The sequence below is a fragment of the Phaseolus vulgaris genome, chromosome 2, assembly GCF_000499845.2.
Source record: "Phaseolus vulgaris cultivar G19833 chromosome 2, P. vulgaris v2.0, whole genome shotgun sequence".
Lineage (NCBI taxonomy): Eukaryota > Viridiplantae > Streptophyta > Magnoliopsida > Fabales > Fabaceae > Phaseolus > Phaseolus vulgaris.
In genome coordinates this window covers 29652293-29673375 of record NC_023758.2, presented here as the reverse complement: position 1 = coordinate 29673375, position 21083 = coordinate 29652293, and the positions used below count along the sequence as shown (strand labels likewise).

Below are 21083 nucleotides of genomic sequence, written 5' to 3'. Positions count from 1 at the left end.
GATATGGAAAAAAAAATTATTTCAAATAAAAACGTCTCCAAGTTTATTAAACGACAAACTACTTCACATTTAAAATTTAAAATTGATAACTATTTTCTACAAATATGACAGTATATTAGTTTAAAAAAAAACAGTTACCAAAATGTATTATAAAAAATAAGTCATAATGAGAAAAAAATTTATTTATATTTTATATTTAGGTATAAAACCATACACGTATTATGTCTTAGAGTAAAGAAGAAGAAAAATATAGACAGTACAATTTTTAATCATAAGTTGTTCCTTATTCCTTATAATCTTATATAACTTATTTTGGTTGACATTATTGACACGTATTCACAAGTTGGACCCGCACATGCATACATGATTGGGTAATGGTCATCCACGTCAGCTACTTTGGACGGTTATTATCTCCCTTATCACCGAATCAACGTCCAATATTTTCTGATTAAAAAAACATATTTCATGCTAAATTGTTAACTACCTTACTCTATAGGTCAGAGATGCATTGTTATAAGATGAGTGAGGATTAGAATAAGTGGAGAAAGATCCTCTATCTGGCCGTAGATCAGAATAACCGGTGCAATCTTGACCGTTGATGAGAAAAGGATGAAAAAGTGAAAAGTAGCTCTATAAATTCAGATGAAGACGAGACTTTGAACGATTGGGTTGCTTCCCAGCGTACCCAGAAACAGAGGCAGAAGGGGAAGACAGTTAGTGAGAAAAAAGAAGAAGAGAAAGAGGATTAATTGGCGAGTTAGGGTTTTGAGTTGACTCACGAGCCTATGCATTGTGTCGGCGGTTTTTTTTTCTTTCGCCCGGAGCCACTTGGTCCGATCTCCCCTGTTTCTGTTTCCGGTAGCATAGCAGTTTGAAAGGTTCTGTTTTTTTCGGCGAGTAGTATGGGATTTCCAGTGATTCTTTTGGTGAATTGAGTTTGGGGGAATTCTGGATTTTGACCTAAAGCAAAGGTCTTTACTCAAAATATTCACTGGGTTTTGTGTTCTTCTCCATTGCGGTGGGTAGACCTGTGTTTGATTTCTGTGTTAGATTTTTTTGATAAATATTCACTGGGTTTAAGTTCTTAAACTTTCTAAACTGAACTGGGTTTGATATTTAAGAAAACCTTGGTAAATTCAGTGCTTCTGTTTCATCCGTGCTTGTGTTTTTTTAATAACAAAGTTTTTGTTTTTTTTATTGATTGTTATTTATATTAATAGGTTTGCTGGGTTAAATTAATTCTTGTGGTCTTCCCCATTTTCCAATTGATTTCCTTTTGTTGATGAATGGATAATTTCCTAATATAGTGGTTACTGCAACAGGCAGGAACCACTGGCCATTCCGTTTCTCAAATTTTTTGGCCTCATTCTTTCACAAATCTTTGGCCACCAAAAGAGCTTCACTCATTGTGACCCTTTAGCTTTGACTTACCACTGCAATTGGAAGTATGGCTGTCTCTTTAACTCGTTTGTCATGGTGGTTGTGGGGTGGCAAGGAGAAAGAGCCAGTTTCTAGTGGCTCTCCACTGAATTCATCCTCTGAATGGGGTTTTAAGGAGAGAGAGACTGTGAAGTTTCCTTCGGTGAAGGGAACAAAGATAGCTCCTTCCCACAGGAAGAGTAAAAGGAAATGGCAGAGCAGGGAAGAGAGGAGACCTGACAGAGAGTGCGATGTTGTACTGGTGTCATCTGATGGTGATGGTTGTTTTTCTGACTCTGAATCTGATGACTCAGATTGGTCCATTGGGTGGTTGGAGCCTCATGGCTCTGAATTCCTGCATAGTGATGACGATTTGGATAATAGTTTTGCTGTACTGGTTCCTTGCTATAGGAAGGAGGTGGAGAGTTCAAGCAAGGAGCTTTTGAGTGCCATCAGGAACCTTCCAAATGAATTTTCTTCTGGTGAGATTCAGGACGTGCTCTTGAAATGTTTGATTTTGTTTTCATTGGGTTATTTTATTCTCTTTCAACTCCTAGCACTGTTTAACTTTTACTTACTTGATTAACCTTTTTTTGTGCTGGTTCTTTAAAGTTAAACAAACCTTGTTCTTGTTCAGGTGTTTTTAAGCTTTTATATTATTTTGTAACCAACAGTTTTCCAGATGGTTTGGCCTTGTTGATGACTCTGATGCTAATGAAGAGATGTCAGTCATTATCAAATACAAATAGGCAAATACATATTACATGATACAGACCAAGTAGTTTTGCCTTTTTCTTAGAATTATCTTAAAATGCATTGATCTGACCAGCCTTTGTTTTTTTTATTCATTGTACTTTTGTATTTTTCTTGGTGTATATGGATATTGTTGGGGTTTCTTGTTCTATCCTATACTGATTTTTGTTCCTCTTTTATATTCTAATGGTTCAATGTCTGATCTGCAAAGTAGCCTTAGTTTTATGAGGTAATTTTCTTTGGTTGTATCTTACCTATTCCATGAGGTTTCCTTATGCTTCTGTCATGTGTTTTTTTTTCTTTGTATCAAATTCTTATTTTGAATATAAAGTCTTAGCTCGAATTTTTTGTTCTGGTGGTATATCACTTTTACTTGTCTTCATGAAAGTAAAAAGTTATGCATTGAAGTAGCTTCACCATCACACTCTGATTTAAGGTCCTAAACTCCACACAGTTCAAGCCACAGTCAATTGATCACTGCCTTCCTTTTTACTACAGTCAAATGACTTGATACTTTTCTCTCATGTTCCACCCTGCAATTTTTTTCAATGAACAGTTACAATCCTTTCTATCTCGGAACTGCTTCTTTCTTGTCCATGGAAAGTGGTCCTGGCATTCAGATCTTTATGGTTGAATGTACATTTATACCTAAATCATCTTGTAGTATCTAGACACACAAATGAAATTGATTGAATCTGTAACAATTGCATAGCCCAAACTGTGAGTTGGGCACTATTGTGTTACAATAACAACCCACCACTTTCAATTGATCTCTTTGTATATGAAAACTAGGGAAATTTGTCTTTGGCAGTGGTTTCAATGGAGTGAAAACATTCATTTCCATTACTTATTAATCTTACAGTTCCACTTCATATATTCATCTGTATTATAATATTTGTGTATCCTTTTGAAGAGATTATGGAACCGTTCTAATTGGGTTTTTGGAACACTGTTTGAATTCGCAGCAGGTAAAAACTACGTGGAACACTGGCTAGCTTCTCTTCAGAATTTTGAAGCGTAGAAAACTACATCTTCTGCAACCTTCTAGAAGTAGAGGAGCCTAAATAATTCCATGTATTTTCTGTACATAGAAATCATCTTCTCTCCTCTTATTGTGAAAAGCTTAAATTGAAATGGAAAATTTCAATCTAGAAAATTCCAAAAGAAAATGGAGTTATTATAATGGGAAGAGAATTGCAAGAATTATGCTTTGGATAAGCTGAAATGTTTTTATATTTTGACTGATGGTAATTGTACACGATTATAAGATAACATATTTTAAAAAAGGGATAATGCAATTAATCATTCATACTTTTAACAAACATTTTTAATTATAATGCGTTAAATGAATAAACTATGTAAAGTGGAGAAAATATGGTTAGTTTAGAGATTGGTTGATAAACATAAATTTCTTTCTTCTTTTCATTTTTTATTGGTTCTTCCTAAATTCGTTTTACAAAAAAATAGAATTGTACTCTTCCTTTAATTTCTGATATGCGATCGTGAATTTTCTATTTCCTTGTGATTTTAATCTTTACATTTTTAAAAAATTGTAACTTTTAATTCAATTTTTAATTTGTGTATATACTTCTTTTATTTTGGTGAAATTAAACTCTGGAACTAATTATTTGTATTAATTAAAGCTTTGGGTAAACTTGTGAGTTTTTTACACTAAAACAGCCAAAAAAAAGGATTAAAATTGTTGATTAAGGATTAAAAGGTTACTAAAATTGTCCTTTAGTGTAGATATATTTCTTACTTAAAATTCTAAAAAAGAAAAACAAAAAGTATTTGTGAAAATAAGCAAAAAAAGGCTCATAAGTTGTTTTTTGGTGTCTAAGTTGTGGTGTGTGTGAGAGGGAGGAATGAGCTCTGATAAAAGAATTTGTTTGACTCCTTCATTCTTCGTAATTTCCTCATTTCCATTGTTATGAAATAATAACCAAACATAGCATAGCACAGAATGAAAGCAAATTCTACAGCTAACCAAAGCATGACTTTAAAGATTAACGAAATATTAAAAACTTACATAAATTTTTTATCTAAAAATATACTCCAATATAAGTTCCTTTTTACAAAATTTTCAACCTAAAAAATATATATACGATAAATTTGTTGATGTTACGAAAATTAAATAATTTTGACTGCATTATAATTTGGTCTCTCATTATTTCCAGATGTGTAATTTATTTTTGTAATTTAAAATAACTTTTACCTAGTTAATCTTACGCCTAACATATTTATTAAAGGAACGGTCAAAATATAGTTTAATTAATTAAATATAAAAAATAAAATAAGTTAAGCATGTACAAAATGTAACACCCGGTTCTAAAGGCATATTGAGTTATAGAGGTTATATAAACAATATTTCAAAACACTTTATACATATGTATATATACATTTATCATAATATATAACTTCATATAATATATATATTCTATTATAAAAGGCATCAAAATTTGACATCTCAACGCTAACATCTCAAGGAATAACAACCATCTTCCATCACATGAAAAAAGTATTACTAAAAAAAATACAAAAATATGGGAGACTAGACCAAAACCCATATGTTAACAAAAACGATACATACATAGGTAGACTATACATATTCATAAAGAATTCTAAGAACAGACTAGATGGAAGCCTATTATACCAATGAAATGATTTTCTATGAATAAATCATAAATTAGTCAACTTATCAGCACATGCATTTCCTTCACGAAAAATATGAGTAACCCTAAACCTGATTTTTTCACAGTAATTAAGACAAATATTTCATCGATTACGAAGCATCCACAAAAGATTAGTCCTAACAGTAAACGCAACACAAACCAAGGCAAAATCACATTCAAGTCAAACATTAGTAAGCCACATCTTTTGAGCTTCCTCCATAGCATGTATAACTTCATAAAACCCAGCAGCCATAAAGTCTGAACTTCAAGAGACGTAGAGAAAGCACCAATAAACTTCCTCATACTCCCACGAAAAATACCTCCACAAGTAGTAACACTACAAAAAATAATGATGGTAGAGTCCCCAAAAGAGCGACACAAAGAGTAAAAAAGAGACTCTACATAGGACTAGTGTTAGCTTAGCGTCCCAATAGAAATGGAAGTTAATGTTTTGATGGCTATCCATTAGAGACGACCTCCAATGGGACACAAATTTACAAGGTAGTGTTGGCTAAGCCTACATAAAGAAAAATATATTATTTAACTATAGCGTAGGTTTATGGAACACTAAAATGACTATAAAATTAAATAATTATTAAGAAGTGGACTTTAAGTCTTTGCACCCACTTATATACTATAAAATGATCCTAATCTATAGTCGATGTGAGATCTCCAACAACACACACCCCTCACATCGATATTACCAACTCGTGCGTGAGACTATATATTATGGGTGATCCGGTAAGGAACCGATAGTAGGTGGCCTGATAAGTCCAACAAACAATTGCTAGGATAGGTTCGAGATAACTCATATATCATATTAAGAAGTGGACTTTAAGCCTAACTCAACCTCATAAAACCAACTTATAAGGTGAGGTTTACACCCACTTATATATGAAATGTTCTAATATCTAATCAATGTGAGATCTTCAACAATAATTAAACTTAGAGCCGCAATTGGGGACACTACGTGAAAAAAAAAAATGTAACTAAATTGTCGCCATTAGGGACACTACCTGGAAAACAAATATTAGTGTCGCCTAAACCTACGCTAAATTTAATTATCGAAATAGCCCTAAAAACCTCAATCTTATCCTGAAATCTAGCATAATTCCTCATTCGTCATATCATCCAAATAGAAAAAGTTATCACAACAAGCTTAGTCAATTTAATCAAAGGTCTATCATTAGTTTTAATAAAGAAAGAAGATCATCCTTATTAAATAAATGAGAAGTAAGAAAAATCTGTCGAACCCAACTCCAAATATGCAAAGCATTAGAACATTCAAAAAATAAATGATGAATAGATTTTTCATGCTTTTCATCATAATATATATATATATATATATATATAAATGTGTGTATGTGTGTGTAAAGCTCGTGAATCTACATTTTTATGTGTTCACATTGAGTATAATCACAATAATTTTTCAAACATGACAATTAAGACCTTGAAAATAAGTAAAAATACACCATCTTATATGAAAAACTTAGTATATCTTAATATGTTTTAATACTTATCAATTAAATTTATTTGTTATTATTCGCACACAATATAAATTTATATTAAACCTAAGTACAAATAGATAAAAATAATAGAGAAGAAAAGACAAACACTTGTTAGAAATCTAAGTGAGTACAAGTTTCACATTGAATAAAATTAAGAATGTTAAATAATATATAAATAATAAAACTCAAAAACTCATTGTCTTAATTAATGTTTTGGATAAGAGATGACATTTCATCTTGGTGATTGGGTCACACGAGTATGTGAGTGAAGAATCCTAGATGTGAGGAGGATTTCTTATATTCTGACAGAGTTTTTAAAAATATGTACCAATGTGGAAGGGATGTAAATTATCTCTCGAAACTCAATAGTGGTATCAGAGTAGGCAAACATGTCCCATTAAGATAAATGGCGGGACAAATAAAGGTCAATCTTGAGAATGAGTATACCAATGTAGAAGAAATTTATACTTGAGGGACAAATTATTAGGAATTCAAGTAAGTTTAAGTCTCACATTGAATATATAAATAAAAATATTGAGTAACATATAATAAGAAAAAAGAATCACAAATACATTGTCTTGAATTTTTGGATAGAAGGTAACACTAGGTCACTTATATGGTCTCATAGGTACCAAATCTCTTAGATCAATTCCTCTCAAAATATCCAACAACACTTTCTGTAATTAATGTATATGATTTATATCATAAAGTAAAAAATATTGCTTGAATGACTTGCAAAGAACGTACAAAAGGTATGTTACCAAAGTCTTCTCATTCAAGTTATGTAGTGTCGCTTGAGTGTTTTATTAGTTCTTGAATGAAAAATTTATAAAAACTCCTCATTCAAGAAGCGGGTGATCACCCACTCAAACATCCTATTGATTATTCAACGGTAATTTTTTATATTCAAATAAAGACTTTACACTCTATGAAAATACGTTAAAAACTCACAACTTATCCAAAATAGTTAATAATGCTCAATTTAACCTTTCTAAGTCATTATCAAATTCAAAAATACATGTAAATATAATTAATCAAATCAATTATAAACTCAAAAATAAAAAAGAAAAACACTTATTCTAAAGAGAGGTATTGGGATGAAAATAATTTTAGACTCTTCACCTATCATGTTATAGTATTTAATTCTAAAATAAATAAAAATCGAATGAGAAATTTAAATAGATAAAAGAAGATGATGAAAATTGGAATGAAAATTTAAAATATAAAATAATATATATATATATATATATATATATATATATATATAAAGGTAGATAGATAGTTAAAAGAAAGAAAAAAAAAGGATAAATAGAAAAATATAGGGATAAGACACATGTGCTTTACACAAAAGAATGTAAAAATTACAAAATTTCAATATTAAGACTAAAACGTAAAGAAAATATGGCTAAAAACTGTAAATAAATTTTTTAACAGATAAAAGTTCAATTTCATTTATTACTTTTATTGGTTGAGAGTAAAAAATTATTTTTTTTGCAAGAAAAATTATTCCAGAGATATATAAAGATAAAACTATTATACAAAAGTGTTTTTTTTTTTTGGAAAGGGTGACAGTTATCATCCTATCTGGAGACAAAAGTTTCATTGGTTAGTTGCCTCCAATGACAGTATCACACATGTACGGATAGTAACAACTTATATATAAAATATAAAACAATAGACTAAACTAAAATATTTAAAATTATAACAAAATATGACTAGTGTTGATAGAGTATTTTAATATTTGTTTGACATAAAACTATTTTAAAAATAACATAAAATATCATATGCTAAAAGAGTTAACCTCTTAATAAATGAATATTATGTTGTAGAGGATTAATTTTGCTATAACAAATTAATTTTGCGTAATTTGTTGGAGATATCATTTATTTGCCCCTCAAACTTTTGTATTTCAAAATATAACTTTATTTGGGGGATTTCTTAAATTTTAAAAAGCTCTCACTTTCTTTTTAAGCAAAAACTCTAGTTTTCATATATTTTTAAATTATAAAATTAGTAGAATTAAATATATTTTTTTATTCCGATACTATAATATATGTGAAATTAGTTTGTTTCTTTAATCTAAATTTTAGATTTGTTTAGTACTTGTAGTAAACTTTAGATCTTGGTATTCATAATAAAAATAAACTAGTGAAATAAACTTTTATTAATTTTTTTTACACAAGATTTTCAACATAAATTATATCATAATATTATAATATTGCATAAATAATAAATTAATGTAAAATATTTTAACATTCTACTTTACATTAAAAATTTATTTATTATAAAATTTGAATGAAAGATTTTTCAGATAAAAGTAATATCGATAACAAATACATATTTAACTAAAACTAAAACTATAAGACGTAAAAAATATTTTTCAGTATAAACAAATAATACCCATTAGTAAAACTTATTTTGCTATGTTTATGTGAGTAGGGCATTTCATATAATTATTTTTTTACACAAATCTTGAAAATGGATCTTTGTGTAGAACGATATCGGAAAAGATTTTGATTTTGTTCCCAAATCTTGTTCCAGTTAGAGAAAGGAAGAACCTGAAAACAACATTATTATATTAGTCAAAGACCTTTCTAAAATTGTAAATTATTTTCATATTTGTAGCGTCGTTGCAGGCCAAAGTAGTGAACAGAACGTGCCTCCAAAAATAGCAGAAACACGCAATTTTATATTTTTAATCTCTCTGTCTCTCAAAAACTTTGTTAAACTTTGTTCAACAAAGTCACCTTTCCGCGACAAAAGTCGGCCACCGCCACTTCATTACAGCTTTCCTAAGGAACTTTTTCGTATGATCAAATTTAGGAAACAGACACACATTTATGGTTTCACAATAATGCATACGATGTGTTAATTTTAGCTTAAAATTCAACATCATAGGAGTTTGTTAGGAGAAATAATTTGCTTTTGAGAAAAAGTTGCCTTAAGAATAGAAACAAAGTTTGTTAGATGATTTAGTGTGAAGAAAATAATATGAGCTTTAAAGATAACTAACAAGTTCATCTAATGAAGTTTATAGCTTTAAAAAGCACACAAGTAGTGATTGTTGAATTATTAATTTAATTTGATGTTGGATTCTGCTATGCAGAGTTTGACAGGTAAGATTGTAATTTAAGAGAGAAAGAGATTAAAGGTGTATAAAGCAAGCAAAGCTGGAGAATGGCACAGGCACGTGGGTCGTTGAATGCATGCATTATGTGATTCTTTATATCATTTTATTGCAATGCTTTTTCAAAAGTAAGGTTTGGACATTAAATTCGTGCGAACTTTGCTCTCCTCCATTATCCCATAATTAGCACAACATCTTAGTTCCCACGTTTTCTCTCTGTTCATTATCTTTCTTTCTTTTTTTTCTTTACCCTTTTTTCCACTTTCTTCTCTTAGTCCCTTGCTGTCATGGAATCCATGTCTTCTCTTCTCCATCTCAAACGGATAGAGTAATAGGAGAAACACGGTTTGCATGTTTTTGACTCTCACATTATTAAGATCTTAATACACCAATTAGGAGCACAGAAGAAGAAACAACCAACCAAAATGTTGCAGAGGGCAGCAAGCAATGCTTATTCATGGTGGTGGGTTAGCCACATCAGAACAAAGCAATCAAAATGGATGGAGCAAAACCTTCAAGGTGATGATGACTTTATCTCCTTTTTCTGATTGAATTTTTGTGCACATTCATGGCATACGATGTAAACGTTAGATTATACAAATGTGGGTGTGCATGCTTTTGATGGTCAATTTCATTTCATTGTGGAGTTAAACCTCTAAACTATGCATGCCTTGTATTCAAATAGTGTTATCTATAATACATTTATCCGTGATCAGGAAATTCAACTGCATGAGTAGAGAGACCCTTAAGAAAAAGATTTTATGTTACTCGTGCTCAAAGTTTAATTGCTTTATATGGATTCTGAAAATGCTTCTCAACGTGTTCTTATTTCCAAATCTGAACCTTTACTAATCAGAAATTACATATGCACTTCTTTTTTTCACTTTTCAATTGAATTTTCTCAAAAATCATAATGCTATTTTGGGCAATGTGAGAGAGAAAGTGTGGCATAGAATGACTCCGTCTCTCTCCCTCCCTGTTTTTGATAAAATGCCTTCCTGACGTTTATTAGCTTCATTTTTTCTCACTAAACATTCTTTTTTGTAGTTTGCATTCCTTGAAGTTATTGAAGTATTTCCTATAAATTTAGAATTTATGGAGATGCTTACCATGTGGATATATCGATACATAGTTTTCATGTTATTAATTAGAATACTGAATTAAATATTTGCTTGAGCCACGGCTAGATGCCTAGGTAGGATCAACAAAACTCACTTTTATGTGTCTTTGCCTTTATAAATGAATTTAGTTGGGTATCTAAAATATATAAACAAAACTGCAGATATGGAGGAAAAAGTGCAAACTGTTATGAAGCTCTTAGCGGAAGAGGGTGACTCTTTCGCCAAGAGAGCAGAGATGTATTACAAAAGGAGACCGGAACTGATAAGCTTTGTGGAGGAGTCATTCAAGGCTTACCGGGCTTTAGCTGAACGATATGATCACATATCAACAGAATTGCAAAATGCCAACAACACCATTGCTTCTGTCTTTCCAGATCGCGTCCCATTTATGGATGAAGATGACGACGATGCATCACAAAAGCCTCAAAAAAAAAAACCCGAAGGGGTAAAAAATATACCAAAGCCTCCCCATAAAGATTTAAAAACTGTCATAACAACAGCAACAGCCACAAAGAAATTTCAATCCAAGAAACCAGCTGCTACTGCAGCTGCTACTACTCCAAAAACTCCTAAATCTGGTTTGAGCAGAAAACAGGCACTTGAAGAGGTTGACAAGCTGCAGAAACAGATTCTGGCCCTACAAACTGTGAAAGAATTTGTAAAGAACTCTTATGAGAATGCCCGCGATAGGTACTGGGACACTGAGGAGCAAATAAAGGAATTGCAAGAGAGAGTTTCCACTCTGCAAGAAGAACTTGGAGAAGGTGTTGATATTGAAGATGATGAAGCTCGCCGTTTGATAGCAGGAACTGCTCTTCAATCATGCCAAGAGGCATTGACGCAGTTAGAAGAGAGACAGGAAAGATCAGTTGATGAAACTAAAATCGAGTCACAAAGGGTAAAGGATGTCAAGGCCAAGTTGGGCTCTCTTATGGACGAATTCCATTATGATCGGAACAATTCCAAAGAGCCAAGGATCCAAAGAGATTTAAAAAAAATAGCAGAAACAGAGTTGGATGAAAATGCCGATGGATTGATTCGGAAGAAGCAGGAGTTGCAATTATTAAAGGAGAACATTAAAGAGAACTTTGAGCCTAGCTCTAATTCATCACTCAGTGTAGCAGAGATGGCAGAGAAGATTGATGAGCTAGTGAACAAAGTGATCAGCTTGGAAACTGCAATATCATCCCAGAGTGCTATGGTGAAGAGTTTGAGAACAGAAACTGATGAACTTCAGGAGCAGATTCGAACTCTGGAAAATGATAAGGAAAATCTTATCAAGGACAAAAATAAATTGAGCGACCAACTGAGAAAGATGGAAGAAAAGATGCATGGAGTAGAGGATCTAAACCAAAGGGTTGAGGATCAGAATAGCAATCTCCAAAACCAATTCACTGAAGCACATTCTAATCTTGATCATCTCTCAGAGAAAGTCCAAAACGTGCAGTCAGGTGAGGAGGCTAAGACCACGCATTTATCAGATGAACAAAAGGATTCATCAACCCAAGAGGAATTAAAATGCGAGTCTACAACTGGTTTGGTAGAGGATGATGCAACAGATAAGGGGCTTAAGGTTGCTAGTACTGTTGAAGATGATCTAACATCAGACAACAAGGCCAAGGTCACTGGCTCACCATTTGCTAATGAAGCTAATGTCACCGGTTCGTTGGAAAATGATGTTAAGTCGGTAAATGAGGTTAAGATCACCAGTTCCTTAGAAATGGAATTTCCGGAAGAGTTAAAAAAACAAGAGAAGAATGTAAATCCTGGCAAATGTGATGAAAAGGCAACAGCTGATGTGAGCACTACCACAGAAGATCAGGAAGTTGGCCAGAAACTTGCAAGCAACAAGCTAGGCAGTTCTTCAGAGAGTTCGGAGAAACAGGAAAAAGATGATGCTAAACAAAGTTCATGTGAGATAGAGAATGGTCTCAAAGTTGATTCCAAGGAGCAGACAACAGCACAAGAAGATGAGGCTAAACAAAGTTCTTGTGAGATAGAGAATGATCTCAAAGTTGATTCCAAGGAGCAGGCAACAGCACAAGAAGATGATGCTAAACAAAGTTCATGTGAGATAGAGAATGGTCTCAAAGTTGATTCCAAGGAGCAGGCAACAGCACAAGAAGATGATGCTAAACAAAGTTCGTGTGAGATAGAGAATGGTCTCAAAGTTGATTTCAAGGAGCAGGCAACAGCACAAGAAGATGAACCTGATTGGCGGAAATTGTTTACAAATGGAATGCAGGATAGAGAACAAGTTCTGTTGACTGAGTATACTACTACTCTTCGAAATTATAAAGATGTCAAGAAGAGGCTGACTGAAATAGAGAAGAAAAATCAAGATAGCAGCTTTGATTCATCTTTGCAGCTAAAAGAACTGAAGACAGCCAATGCCATGAAAGACGAAGAGATAAGACTTCTGCGTCAAAAACTAGGTCTCATGCAGAGAAGCTTTGAAGGAAATGAGGATTCAACAGAGATAACTGTAGTGATGCAACAAGAAAAGCAGCACGTCCTTGAGGAATTTCTAAAAATTGAACCTGAATCTATTTCTCCCATCGAAGAGAAATTCCGGTCAAACATGGATGAAATTCTAGAGGAGAACTTAACTTTCTGGTTAAAATTCAGTGCTTATTATTCTGAGATACAGAAGTTTGAAACCACTATCAAAGATTTGCAGACCGAGTTATCAGAACTAGATGAAAGAGGAAAGTCGTTAGATAGTAGTAGTAGCATAAAGTATTCTGTAAAATCAGATGCAAAACCTATTTACAAACACCTAACAGAGATCCAGAGTGAAATAGCAGTCTGGATGGAAAAAGGTGCCGTGTTGAAGGAAGAACTGCAAAGTCGATTCTCATCTTTGTGTGACATCCAAGAAGAGATAACAGCAGCATTGAAAACCAGTGCTGAAGATGATGATTTCAGGTTCACAAGTTACCAAGCTGCCAAGTTCCAAGGTGAGATATTGAACATGAAACAGGAAAACAACAAGGTTGCTGATGAACTTCAAGCGGGTTTGGATGTTGTATCAGCTCTCCAAATTGACGTAGAAAAGGCCCTGGTGAAGTTGAATGATGAACATGGGTTCTCGGTTTCAAAAAGACAACAAAATGGCCAGCTAAGACAATCAGAGACTCGGGCCAAGGTTCCTCTGAGGTCTTTTATCTTTGGCTCCAAACCAAAGAAACAATCAATCTTCTCCTGTATGGCCCCTGGAATGCATAGGAAATACCGGTAGGAGCAGGGCCATCTGTAAAATATTTTCCAACGGTTGATTTAATTTTTTCATCTTTGTGAAAATTCTCTTATCGGTTAAATTAGGCTGCAGTTTATTGACAGATGTCTTTTACTAAAAGGGAATATTTAATTTTCATTTTTTGCTTGTTCATAAATCATAAGTTGATGAGAAGTATGACAAAATGTAGTATTTTGGTTTGCATTTCCCTTTGTATTTTGAGCATACGAGTGGAAGATTTGGTACTGATAATTTTATGGATAGCAAAGCAGAAATCCATATATCACCAGAACAGCATTAGATGATACTCACTAAACCCTGAAAAGTAAGGAATCAAAAACCGTCAATAGTGGATGACAAAAACCAAATATAAAAAATAAATTTGCCATTAATATAATTAACCAATAATTTGGTAGACTTCTCTCGCCACCTGTATTACAGCCAATAAACAAGCTACATGTGAACGTTGTCTTGCTTTTCTCTGGAGGCAAGTTCATATCAAGTGCCAAAACCTAGTAAAGTTATACCATTATTAGCAAGCATTTCCATATGCCCTCTGCTAAGCAGGTGCCTACCCAACGTGAAAAACAAAAGATAGCGGCAAACAGGTTGGGAAACATGCCATCCAGAGACTGTATATCATTGGAGAATCCCAAAACTTAAACCCAGAGAAATACTTCAGTATCTTCAATTGCCCTTCTTTGTATCTTGTGGTAACTGCACCCCCATGAGGCCGAGCAAATTAGAAGCCGGACCAGGAAGGCCTTGTTGGGAAGAAAAGGAATCAAGAAAGCTTTTTACTAAATTTACATCCACATCTACTGGAGAAAAATCCTCGTCCATATTATGTTCTGATGCATTTGATGTTCCCTGAAAGTGCAAGAACAGAACAAAACATCAGTCTAGCAACTGGTATTAAATTTATCATTTTAAGATTTCTTATATATGAAATAAATATTTTAAAGACTATTTTTTTACTATTTAGGAAACTTGATATTAAAATTAGAGGATTAAATCAATGTCAAATGAATGATAGAAGTAATGATAAAACAATAATATCATAGCTGTTAAAACAATAAAATAATACTTTTATTTGATGAAAATTAGATATTTATTTTTAAACATGTTATGTAGTAATAATATTTGTTTCAAATATTTATTTTTATCATTGCACGGTAAAATAATAGTAATTATCATATTATAATAAGAGATCTAAAAATATATAATATTTATTCTACACCATATTTGACTATTATCTTGAATTTTAAAATTGATTACTAATTGGATTTCGAATTTTACAGGTACATGAATTTTATATATGTATGTATATTTCTAGTTTTTTAATATTTATGATATAGGATGCTGTAGTCTGTAATCATCCCTTTTTAAGATTATAATATTGTTTTTCATCATTTTTTGAATTATAAATCAGTATTATTAACTTTTCATGTTATAATTGCAATTTTATTATTAACAGAATAATTTTAGAATAACTAATACAAGCCCTAACAATGTAAAACCTTCTTTTACAAAGTCATTCTATCACAAACCGTGATATATGGCATGCTTGTTGACTTTTATAATAATAATAATAACACCTTTAAAAGTCATGCAAAAGAGGAATTAATAATGTAAACTTTTACAAAGACAGTACACATATGTATTAAACCCACAAGTTTATTATTATTTCATATTAATCATGCACACAAACATACATGAGCAGAAGAACCCTAGCTACAATAAAATTCAATAGATTATCGTAAACAATAATGCAACATGAAGATAGAGAGAATCCACACTTTACTAGCATAACCAAATGCCAAAATAAAACATGATTGGACCTTTGTATGACACTGCTATATATACTTTATTTCTTTGGTTTCAAAGGACCTTCAGAAGTTTGTATGAAAATCAGACTGGCAGGTCACACTAGAAAACTGATATACAGATCAACTGTTTGATTCAGATAAATCATAACATCGGTCCACAAAAAAGAAGTCATTGAACCAGAAAACAAATAAAAAATTGGAAAAAAACACAGTACAAAAAGAAAAAATGGATTAGAGCATATCAATGAAAAATGTTTAATAATTTTTTCTTAAAAAAATCTGAAGTATTTGACATTTTATTTTTTGTTCTAGATATGAACTTTATAGTCAATGAATGCTATTGTGTAGTGTTGAAACTTATTTATACTTTTGTATGTATTTTGAATGTTAAAAACCTATAACTTGCGGTTTAGATTTTATAGTGTTATAAAATCATACTATTATTCAGTTATTATTATATTAATACTGATTCAACCACAGCATTATCAATGGGGGAATTAGGTGGAAGACCAAAATTCCACCATATAAACACAGCCTTTTGCAATCAATGCTGCCGCCATAGCAGACCTCCCATCATGAAAGGTCTATGGTTGTGGGTAAAAAAATACCACTTTATAGATTATAGCGGTGATACATCCGTTACTTAATATTTCCTTGAATCAATGCCTTGAATTAATGCCTTAATTAGTTCAATGACTGGTCCAATGATTTTAAAAACATTGGACAAATACACATCACTACAGATTAAAATTTAGCATATTCTTTCCTCATGCAAATGCAAACAAATACCTGATCCTTTGGAATTTCATTAGCACGAACAAAACTTTTCTGAAGAGTGGTTGCCTTTAGTTCTTGATTCATAGCATCAGAATAGGACCACATGAAAGTATCCTCATCATCCTCCCCCAATTCACCCACATCACCCTCAGAATCATCTGCATAACCAATAAAAATATAAGAATCCACAAATGATACCAAGGGAGAAGGCATCAAATTAACTGGCCAGGTTATTTCCTATTTGGTTGAAATTCTATAAATTAATTCATTATACATACTAAAACTGAGGTACCAGTACTCCTAACAAACAATTAATGTTCTGCTTTGTTGAAGGGAAGGAAACACCGGTGATCGAACTAAATGAGTTTGTTTGGTAGAATAGAGATAAGAAAGAGAGAATTAAAAGGTGAGCGGGTCCCACCAGTATTTTTCTACTCTGTTTGTCACCTACTTTCCCTAGATTCTCTACATCTCCCCCCATTTCTTTTATATTTATCTTCAACCATACACACTTAATTTTTACTCTATTTTCCTTCACTTTTTTATTTATATGATTTTATCCTTCCATATCTCCTCCTTACCAAACTTATCCTAAGAGAATCCCACCTCGACTAGATATTAGGACATTTCATAATTTATAAGTGAGTGCAAACCTCATCTTATAAGCCGGTTTTATGAGGTAGAGTTAGGCTTAAAGTCTATTTCTTAATATGTTATCAAAGTCATTTAGAGTCTATCCTAACGAGTGTTTGTTGGGCTTATCTATCGGACCATTATCGGACCACCCATAAATATATAATCTCACGCACAAGTTGGTAATCTCAGCGTGAAAGGTGTGTAGGAGATCCCACGTCGACTAGAGATTAGTACATATTAGGCTTAAAGTCAACTTTTTAATACATAGCAACTATTAAATACAATGTATCCTGAAACTATTGTGGTTAACACATGAAAAACTAGCTACAGTAATGTGATAAACCATAGAAACCACAATAAAGAATTTGCTAGCACTTAATCCAAACCATTGACAGGAATGTGAAATTTGAAAAGAAATTAGAGGAAGTCCTACCTTCATTCTACTAGAACTATGCATGCTACAGTCACAACAGAGAAAGAAATTTGGAGAATTTGCAAAACAGATAGCCAAAAGGTTCAAACCTACAAGATGTGAATTGTAATGGCTTACAAGCATGACATCACAAAAAATGTACTAATGTAATGGTGTAAAAGAAGTCTTTTACAAAATAATCCATTAGCAGAAAATAAATGCAAATTGAAAAGTTTAATATATAACAACTAAAGTGAGAAGCTATTCAACAGTAAACTAAGACATGAGATCTCACCAAAGTCCGGGTCAGAGGATGATCCTTCTTCAATATTGTTGTTGGCAGCTTCATTGTCTGAAGGCTTCATTATTGATTCCATGTCTTTAATAAATTGGTCCACGTCAAGGTTCACTTCCTTATTCCTTTACAAGAAAAATCCCAGATATTACATAATAAAGTAACACAGCACAGTCTGAGAGGTACAATTATGAACAGCATCCAGAAAAATTAACCAGTAGCAAGAAAAACTATTTATACCATATACTAAATGTTATTATGTTATTCAATAATACTTAATAATTAAGGTTATTTTACTTAGAAATTGCGAAATTATTATAAAAATAGTTAAAACCTGAGCTGGTTTCAGCTTAAAAAAAAAACTAGTGTTTGTATGTTTTATTTTAAAATTAGGAAAATAAGCCCACAGCAGCTTATTTTGGATTTGAAAAGCTATTTTACATTCTTGTCCAAGCAGGACCACATTTGACTTTTGGGAATACCAATTTTAATTAATAGGCAGGGGTGTTAGACCTAAACCTGTATCCCAGGGGATCTATGATATGATACTGAATTTATGTCAGCGTACATCATGAGAAAGAAATTATTCGAATAACCCCCTAATCCTTTCGAAGTAAAGATGCCTACACAGTAAGTGATTTAAGACTGCATATCAGGTACAGGTATGCTAAATGACTGTTCGTCACTAAACTAACCTGTCATCAGGAGCTTCAGCACCCTTGTAACTTGACAACTTATGGACAAATGCCTGCATGGTCTTTGCTATATCTCCAGGATCAAATTCGTCAGCATTCAAAGCAGATGACCGACCAGTATCTTTATCCTCTTTTGCTTTCCCTTTCTTTTTGTGTTTTAAGTCATATTGTTCCATCTCCTTTTGTCTTTCCATAAGAACAGAGTTCAATTCTTCCTCTCCATCATAAAGCCAGGAATCATCATCAGATGGAGGAACCTCCTGATCCTTAAAATCGTCCACTGAGTGAGGCAGAGCCAGAATTTCATCTATTCGTCTAACAGGAGCATTCATCAACTCACTGCAACAAATTTTCAGCTTAGCAATGGTAAAAACCAACAAAAAACCAACATAAAACCTGGAGGTTTAACTCAAAACAAACAACATCACATCAGAACCTAGGTAGACCAATTCCCCAATGCCCCCATATAATCATTGTCAACAAAGAGCACTTATCCATTCTAATCAACGTGAGATCTATACACACCCCTTCACGTTCAAGATTAGACATCCAGCATGGAGATTTAACGAAAGGGATCAGGAGTAGGTAGTTTTCTTATTAGGATAAAAAAGGGAACCCTAATACGATAGACTGATGTAATCTTGAGTTTGGGCTTGGTCAAACAAAACCCTAAAAACATGCTCTGAAATAAGGATTGTCCAAGCCTTTTATAAGTTCTACTTTGATCATATCTATAATCAATGCATGATCTCATCAATGAAAAAATAAGAAAAAACTAGTTAAACCAAGAAGCTAAGCTAAACTAAACACACACAACCAAAAGGCCAATATCCATCAGACACAAAAACAAGACTAAATTCAAATAAAAATCAATAGCCTAGTTCCAATTTGAACCTGGTCTGGGAATGCAGAGAAGTGTTCCTATAATACTCTTGAGCACTCTGCACCAATCTCTGATACTCAGAGGAACCCGGAAGCAGCCCTTGGAAGTAGCCACTGTTCTCCAAGCTCTTCCTAAACGCCTCCCAAGTGCTCCCTTGCCCTTCCACCCCATCGCGCTTCCGCTGCTGATACATCATCTCCAATCCACATGCTATCTTCATCCCCAGCTCCGCCTCCACAAACTCCTCCCTCTCAACCCGACCCGGCATCGCCGGGTAACACTTCGGAGCCTGAAACCGCTGCTGCACCAACTGTGCGTACATCGCCCTCGACATCTTCACCGAAATGCAAACCAACTCCTCCGCTGTCCCTCTCTCCACGAACCTATCCATCCTCGCGGCAAATTTCATCGTGTCTACATCCCTGTCGTAGAACCCCTCCACCGCGAGCGAAATCAACCGCGGCTCGTGCTTCAGAACCCGCGCCACGGACACAGGAACCCTAACCCTAACCCTGTGCATGTGCCTCCTGGCGCGCTCGGGATAGTCCTCGATGCGTTTCTTCACGGCGCGCTGAACTGCGTCAGAGGCGAGGGATTCGTGGCCGGAATTGGCGACGAAGGCGAGGGAGTCGAGGAGGGAGGGTTGAGGGAGGCGGTCTCGGGGGACGATGTGGAGGTTTCCGTGGCGGAGGAAGAGGCGGTGGTGGGAGGTGTCGGGGTTGAGCCAGCGAGGAAGGTGAAAGGCGGCCTCGATGAGGAGAAAGTCGCCGTCGGAGTCCCAGAGGCGGATGGATAGGGAGGGGAAGCGGAGGGAGATATGGAAGAGGAGGAAGACGGCGAACCACTCGTCATCGAGGTTGTCGCCGTAGCGGAGGCGGCCGTGGAGGTGGGGGAGGTTGGAGGAGGATGGGCAGGGGCAGGAGGGGTTGGGGGCAGTCGAGACGGAGAGAGTGAAGGGTTGGTGCTGCCAGATGTAGTCTTGGGTGAAGGGGGATATTGTTTGGAGGATTTCGAGGTGGAGGGAGTGGAGAGTGGTGGTGGCGGTGGCAGTGGCAGTGACGGTGGGGGAGTCAGGGTATATGGCGTAGAAAACGGTGTCGTCTGAGGGGCGCGGGGAGAAGATGGAGGAAGAAGAGGAAGAAGGAAACTCCATTGCATATGCTGATTTCCTCACTCTCAAAGCTTCTCATAAACCTCTTGCTTCAACATTCCAGATTTTACCATTCATGAATCAAAATTATGCTATTCATGTCTCTTTCTCTTTTATAAGGTGCTTTAATTTACATTAAATCTTTTTCATTTGAAAAAAATTACTTAAACTTCTTTCAAGTTCTAATTCCAATATATTACTTATTTCTTTTCATACTTGTTTCTTTTTGCATGAAACTTGTAATTAAAAGTTCCTTCAGGACAATGTTCAAATTTACTTTAGAAGTCAAATATTTTCGTTATAGTGAAATTGTTTCAGTAACACAATTGTTTCTTGTTTCAACATATATTTTATTTTGTTCATTCAAGTTGAAAACATTTTTAGTGGTTGCTGGTCTCAACAAAAGAAATCTATAAAACTTATTTTGTTTTTTATTGAATAGTTTAGTTTCAAAATTTCTAAATTTCATAAAAAAACACTTATAGTTGAAAATCACATTACAAAATTGTTATTATTATTTTTATAAATATAAAAATATGTAATTATAATACAATTTTATTTTAATAAT

General features: G+C 33.7%; 3 protein-coding genes and 1 pseudogene across 6 annotated transcripts; 2 read left to right on the top strand and 2 right to left on the bottom strand.

Annotated features, from left to right (window-relative positions):
* Nucleotides 1-692: 692 nt before the first annotated feature.
* LOC137809338 (uncharacterized) lies at nucleotides 693-1424 on the bottom strand (annotated as a pseudogene).
* On the top strand, nucleotides 1398-3390 carry LOC137811318 (uncharacterized). 2 transcript variants are annotated; one of them, XM_068613008.1, is made up of 2 exons: nucleotides 1398-1901; nucleotides 3141-3390. In XM_068613008.1, exons 1-2 carry the CDS (start codon nucleotides 1448-1450, stop codon nucleotides 3191-3193), a joined length of 507 nt encoding a protein of 168 aa, XP_068469109.1. In that variant the 5' UTR covers nucleotides 1398-1447; the 3' UTR covers nucleotides 3194-3390. The 2 variants fall into 2 exon arrangements, with proteins under 2 accessions (XP_068469109.1, XP_068469108.1); XM_068613007.1 differs by having other exon boundaries at nucleotides 3138-3390.
* A 6219-nt stretch (nucleotides 3391-9609) lies between these two features.
* On the top strand, nucleotides 9610-14042 carry LOC137811316 (protein NETWORKED 2D-like). Its single transcript, XM_068613003.1, has 2 exons — nucleotides 9610-9998; nucleotides 10762-14042. The coding sequence occupies exons 1-2, from the start codon at nucleotides 9905-9907 to the stop codon at nucleotides 13839-13841; spliced, it is 3174 nt and encodes a 1057-aa protein (XP_068469104.1). The 5' UTR covers nucleotides 9610-9904; the 3' UTR covers nucleotides 13842-14042.
* A 164-nt stretch (nucleotides 14043-14206) lies between these two features.
* On the bottom strand, nucleotides 14207-20681 carry LOC137811317 (protein ecdysoneless homolog). 3 transcript variants are annotated; one of them, XR_011081049.1, is made up of 6 exons: nucleotides 19377-20681; nucleotides 18483-18821; nucleotides 17788-17912; nucleotides 17514-17602; nucleotides 16457-16602; nucleotides 14207-14708 (listed from the first exon to the last, which is right to left on the bottom strand). XR_011081049.1 is itself a non-coding variant. In XM_068613004.1 (5 exons), the coding sequence occupies exons 1-5, from the start codon at nucleotides 20516-20518 to the stop codon at nucleotides 14526-14528; spliced, it is 1935 nt and encodes a 644-aa protein (XP_068469105.1). In that variant the 5' UTR covers nucleotides 20519-20681; the 3' UTR covers nucleotides 14207-14525. The 3 variants fall into 3 exon arrangements, 2 of the variants coding, with proteins under 2 accessions (XP_068469105.1, XP_068469107.1); XM_068613004.1 differs by lacking the exon at nucleotides 17514-17602; XM_068613006.1 differs by lacking the exon at nucleotides 14207-14708 and having other exon boundaries at nucleotides 16456-16602; nucleotides 19377-20623.
* Between the last annotated feature and the right edge of the window lie 402 nt (nucleotides 20682-21083).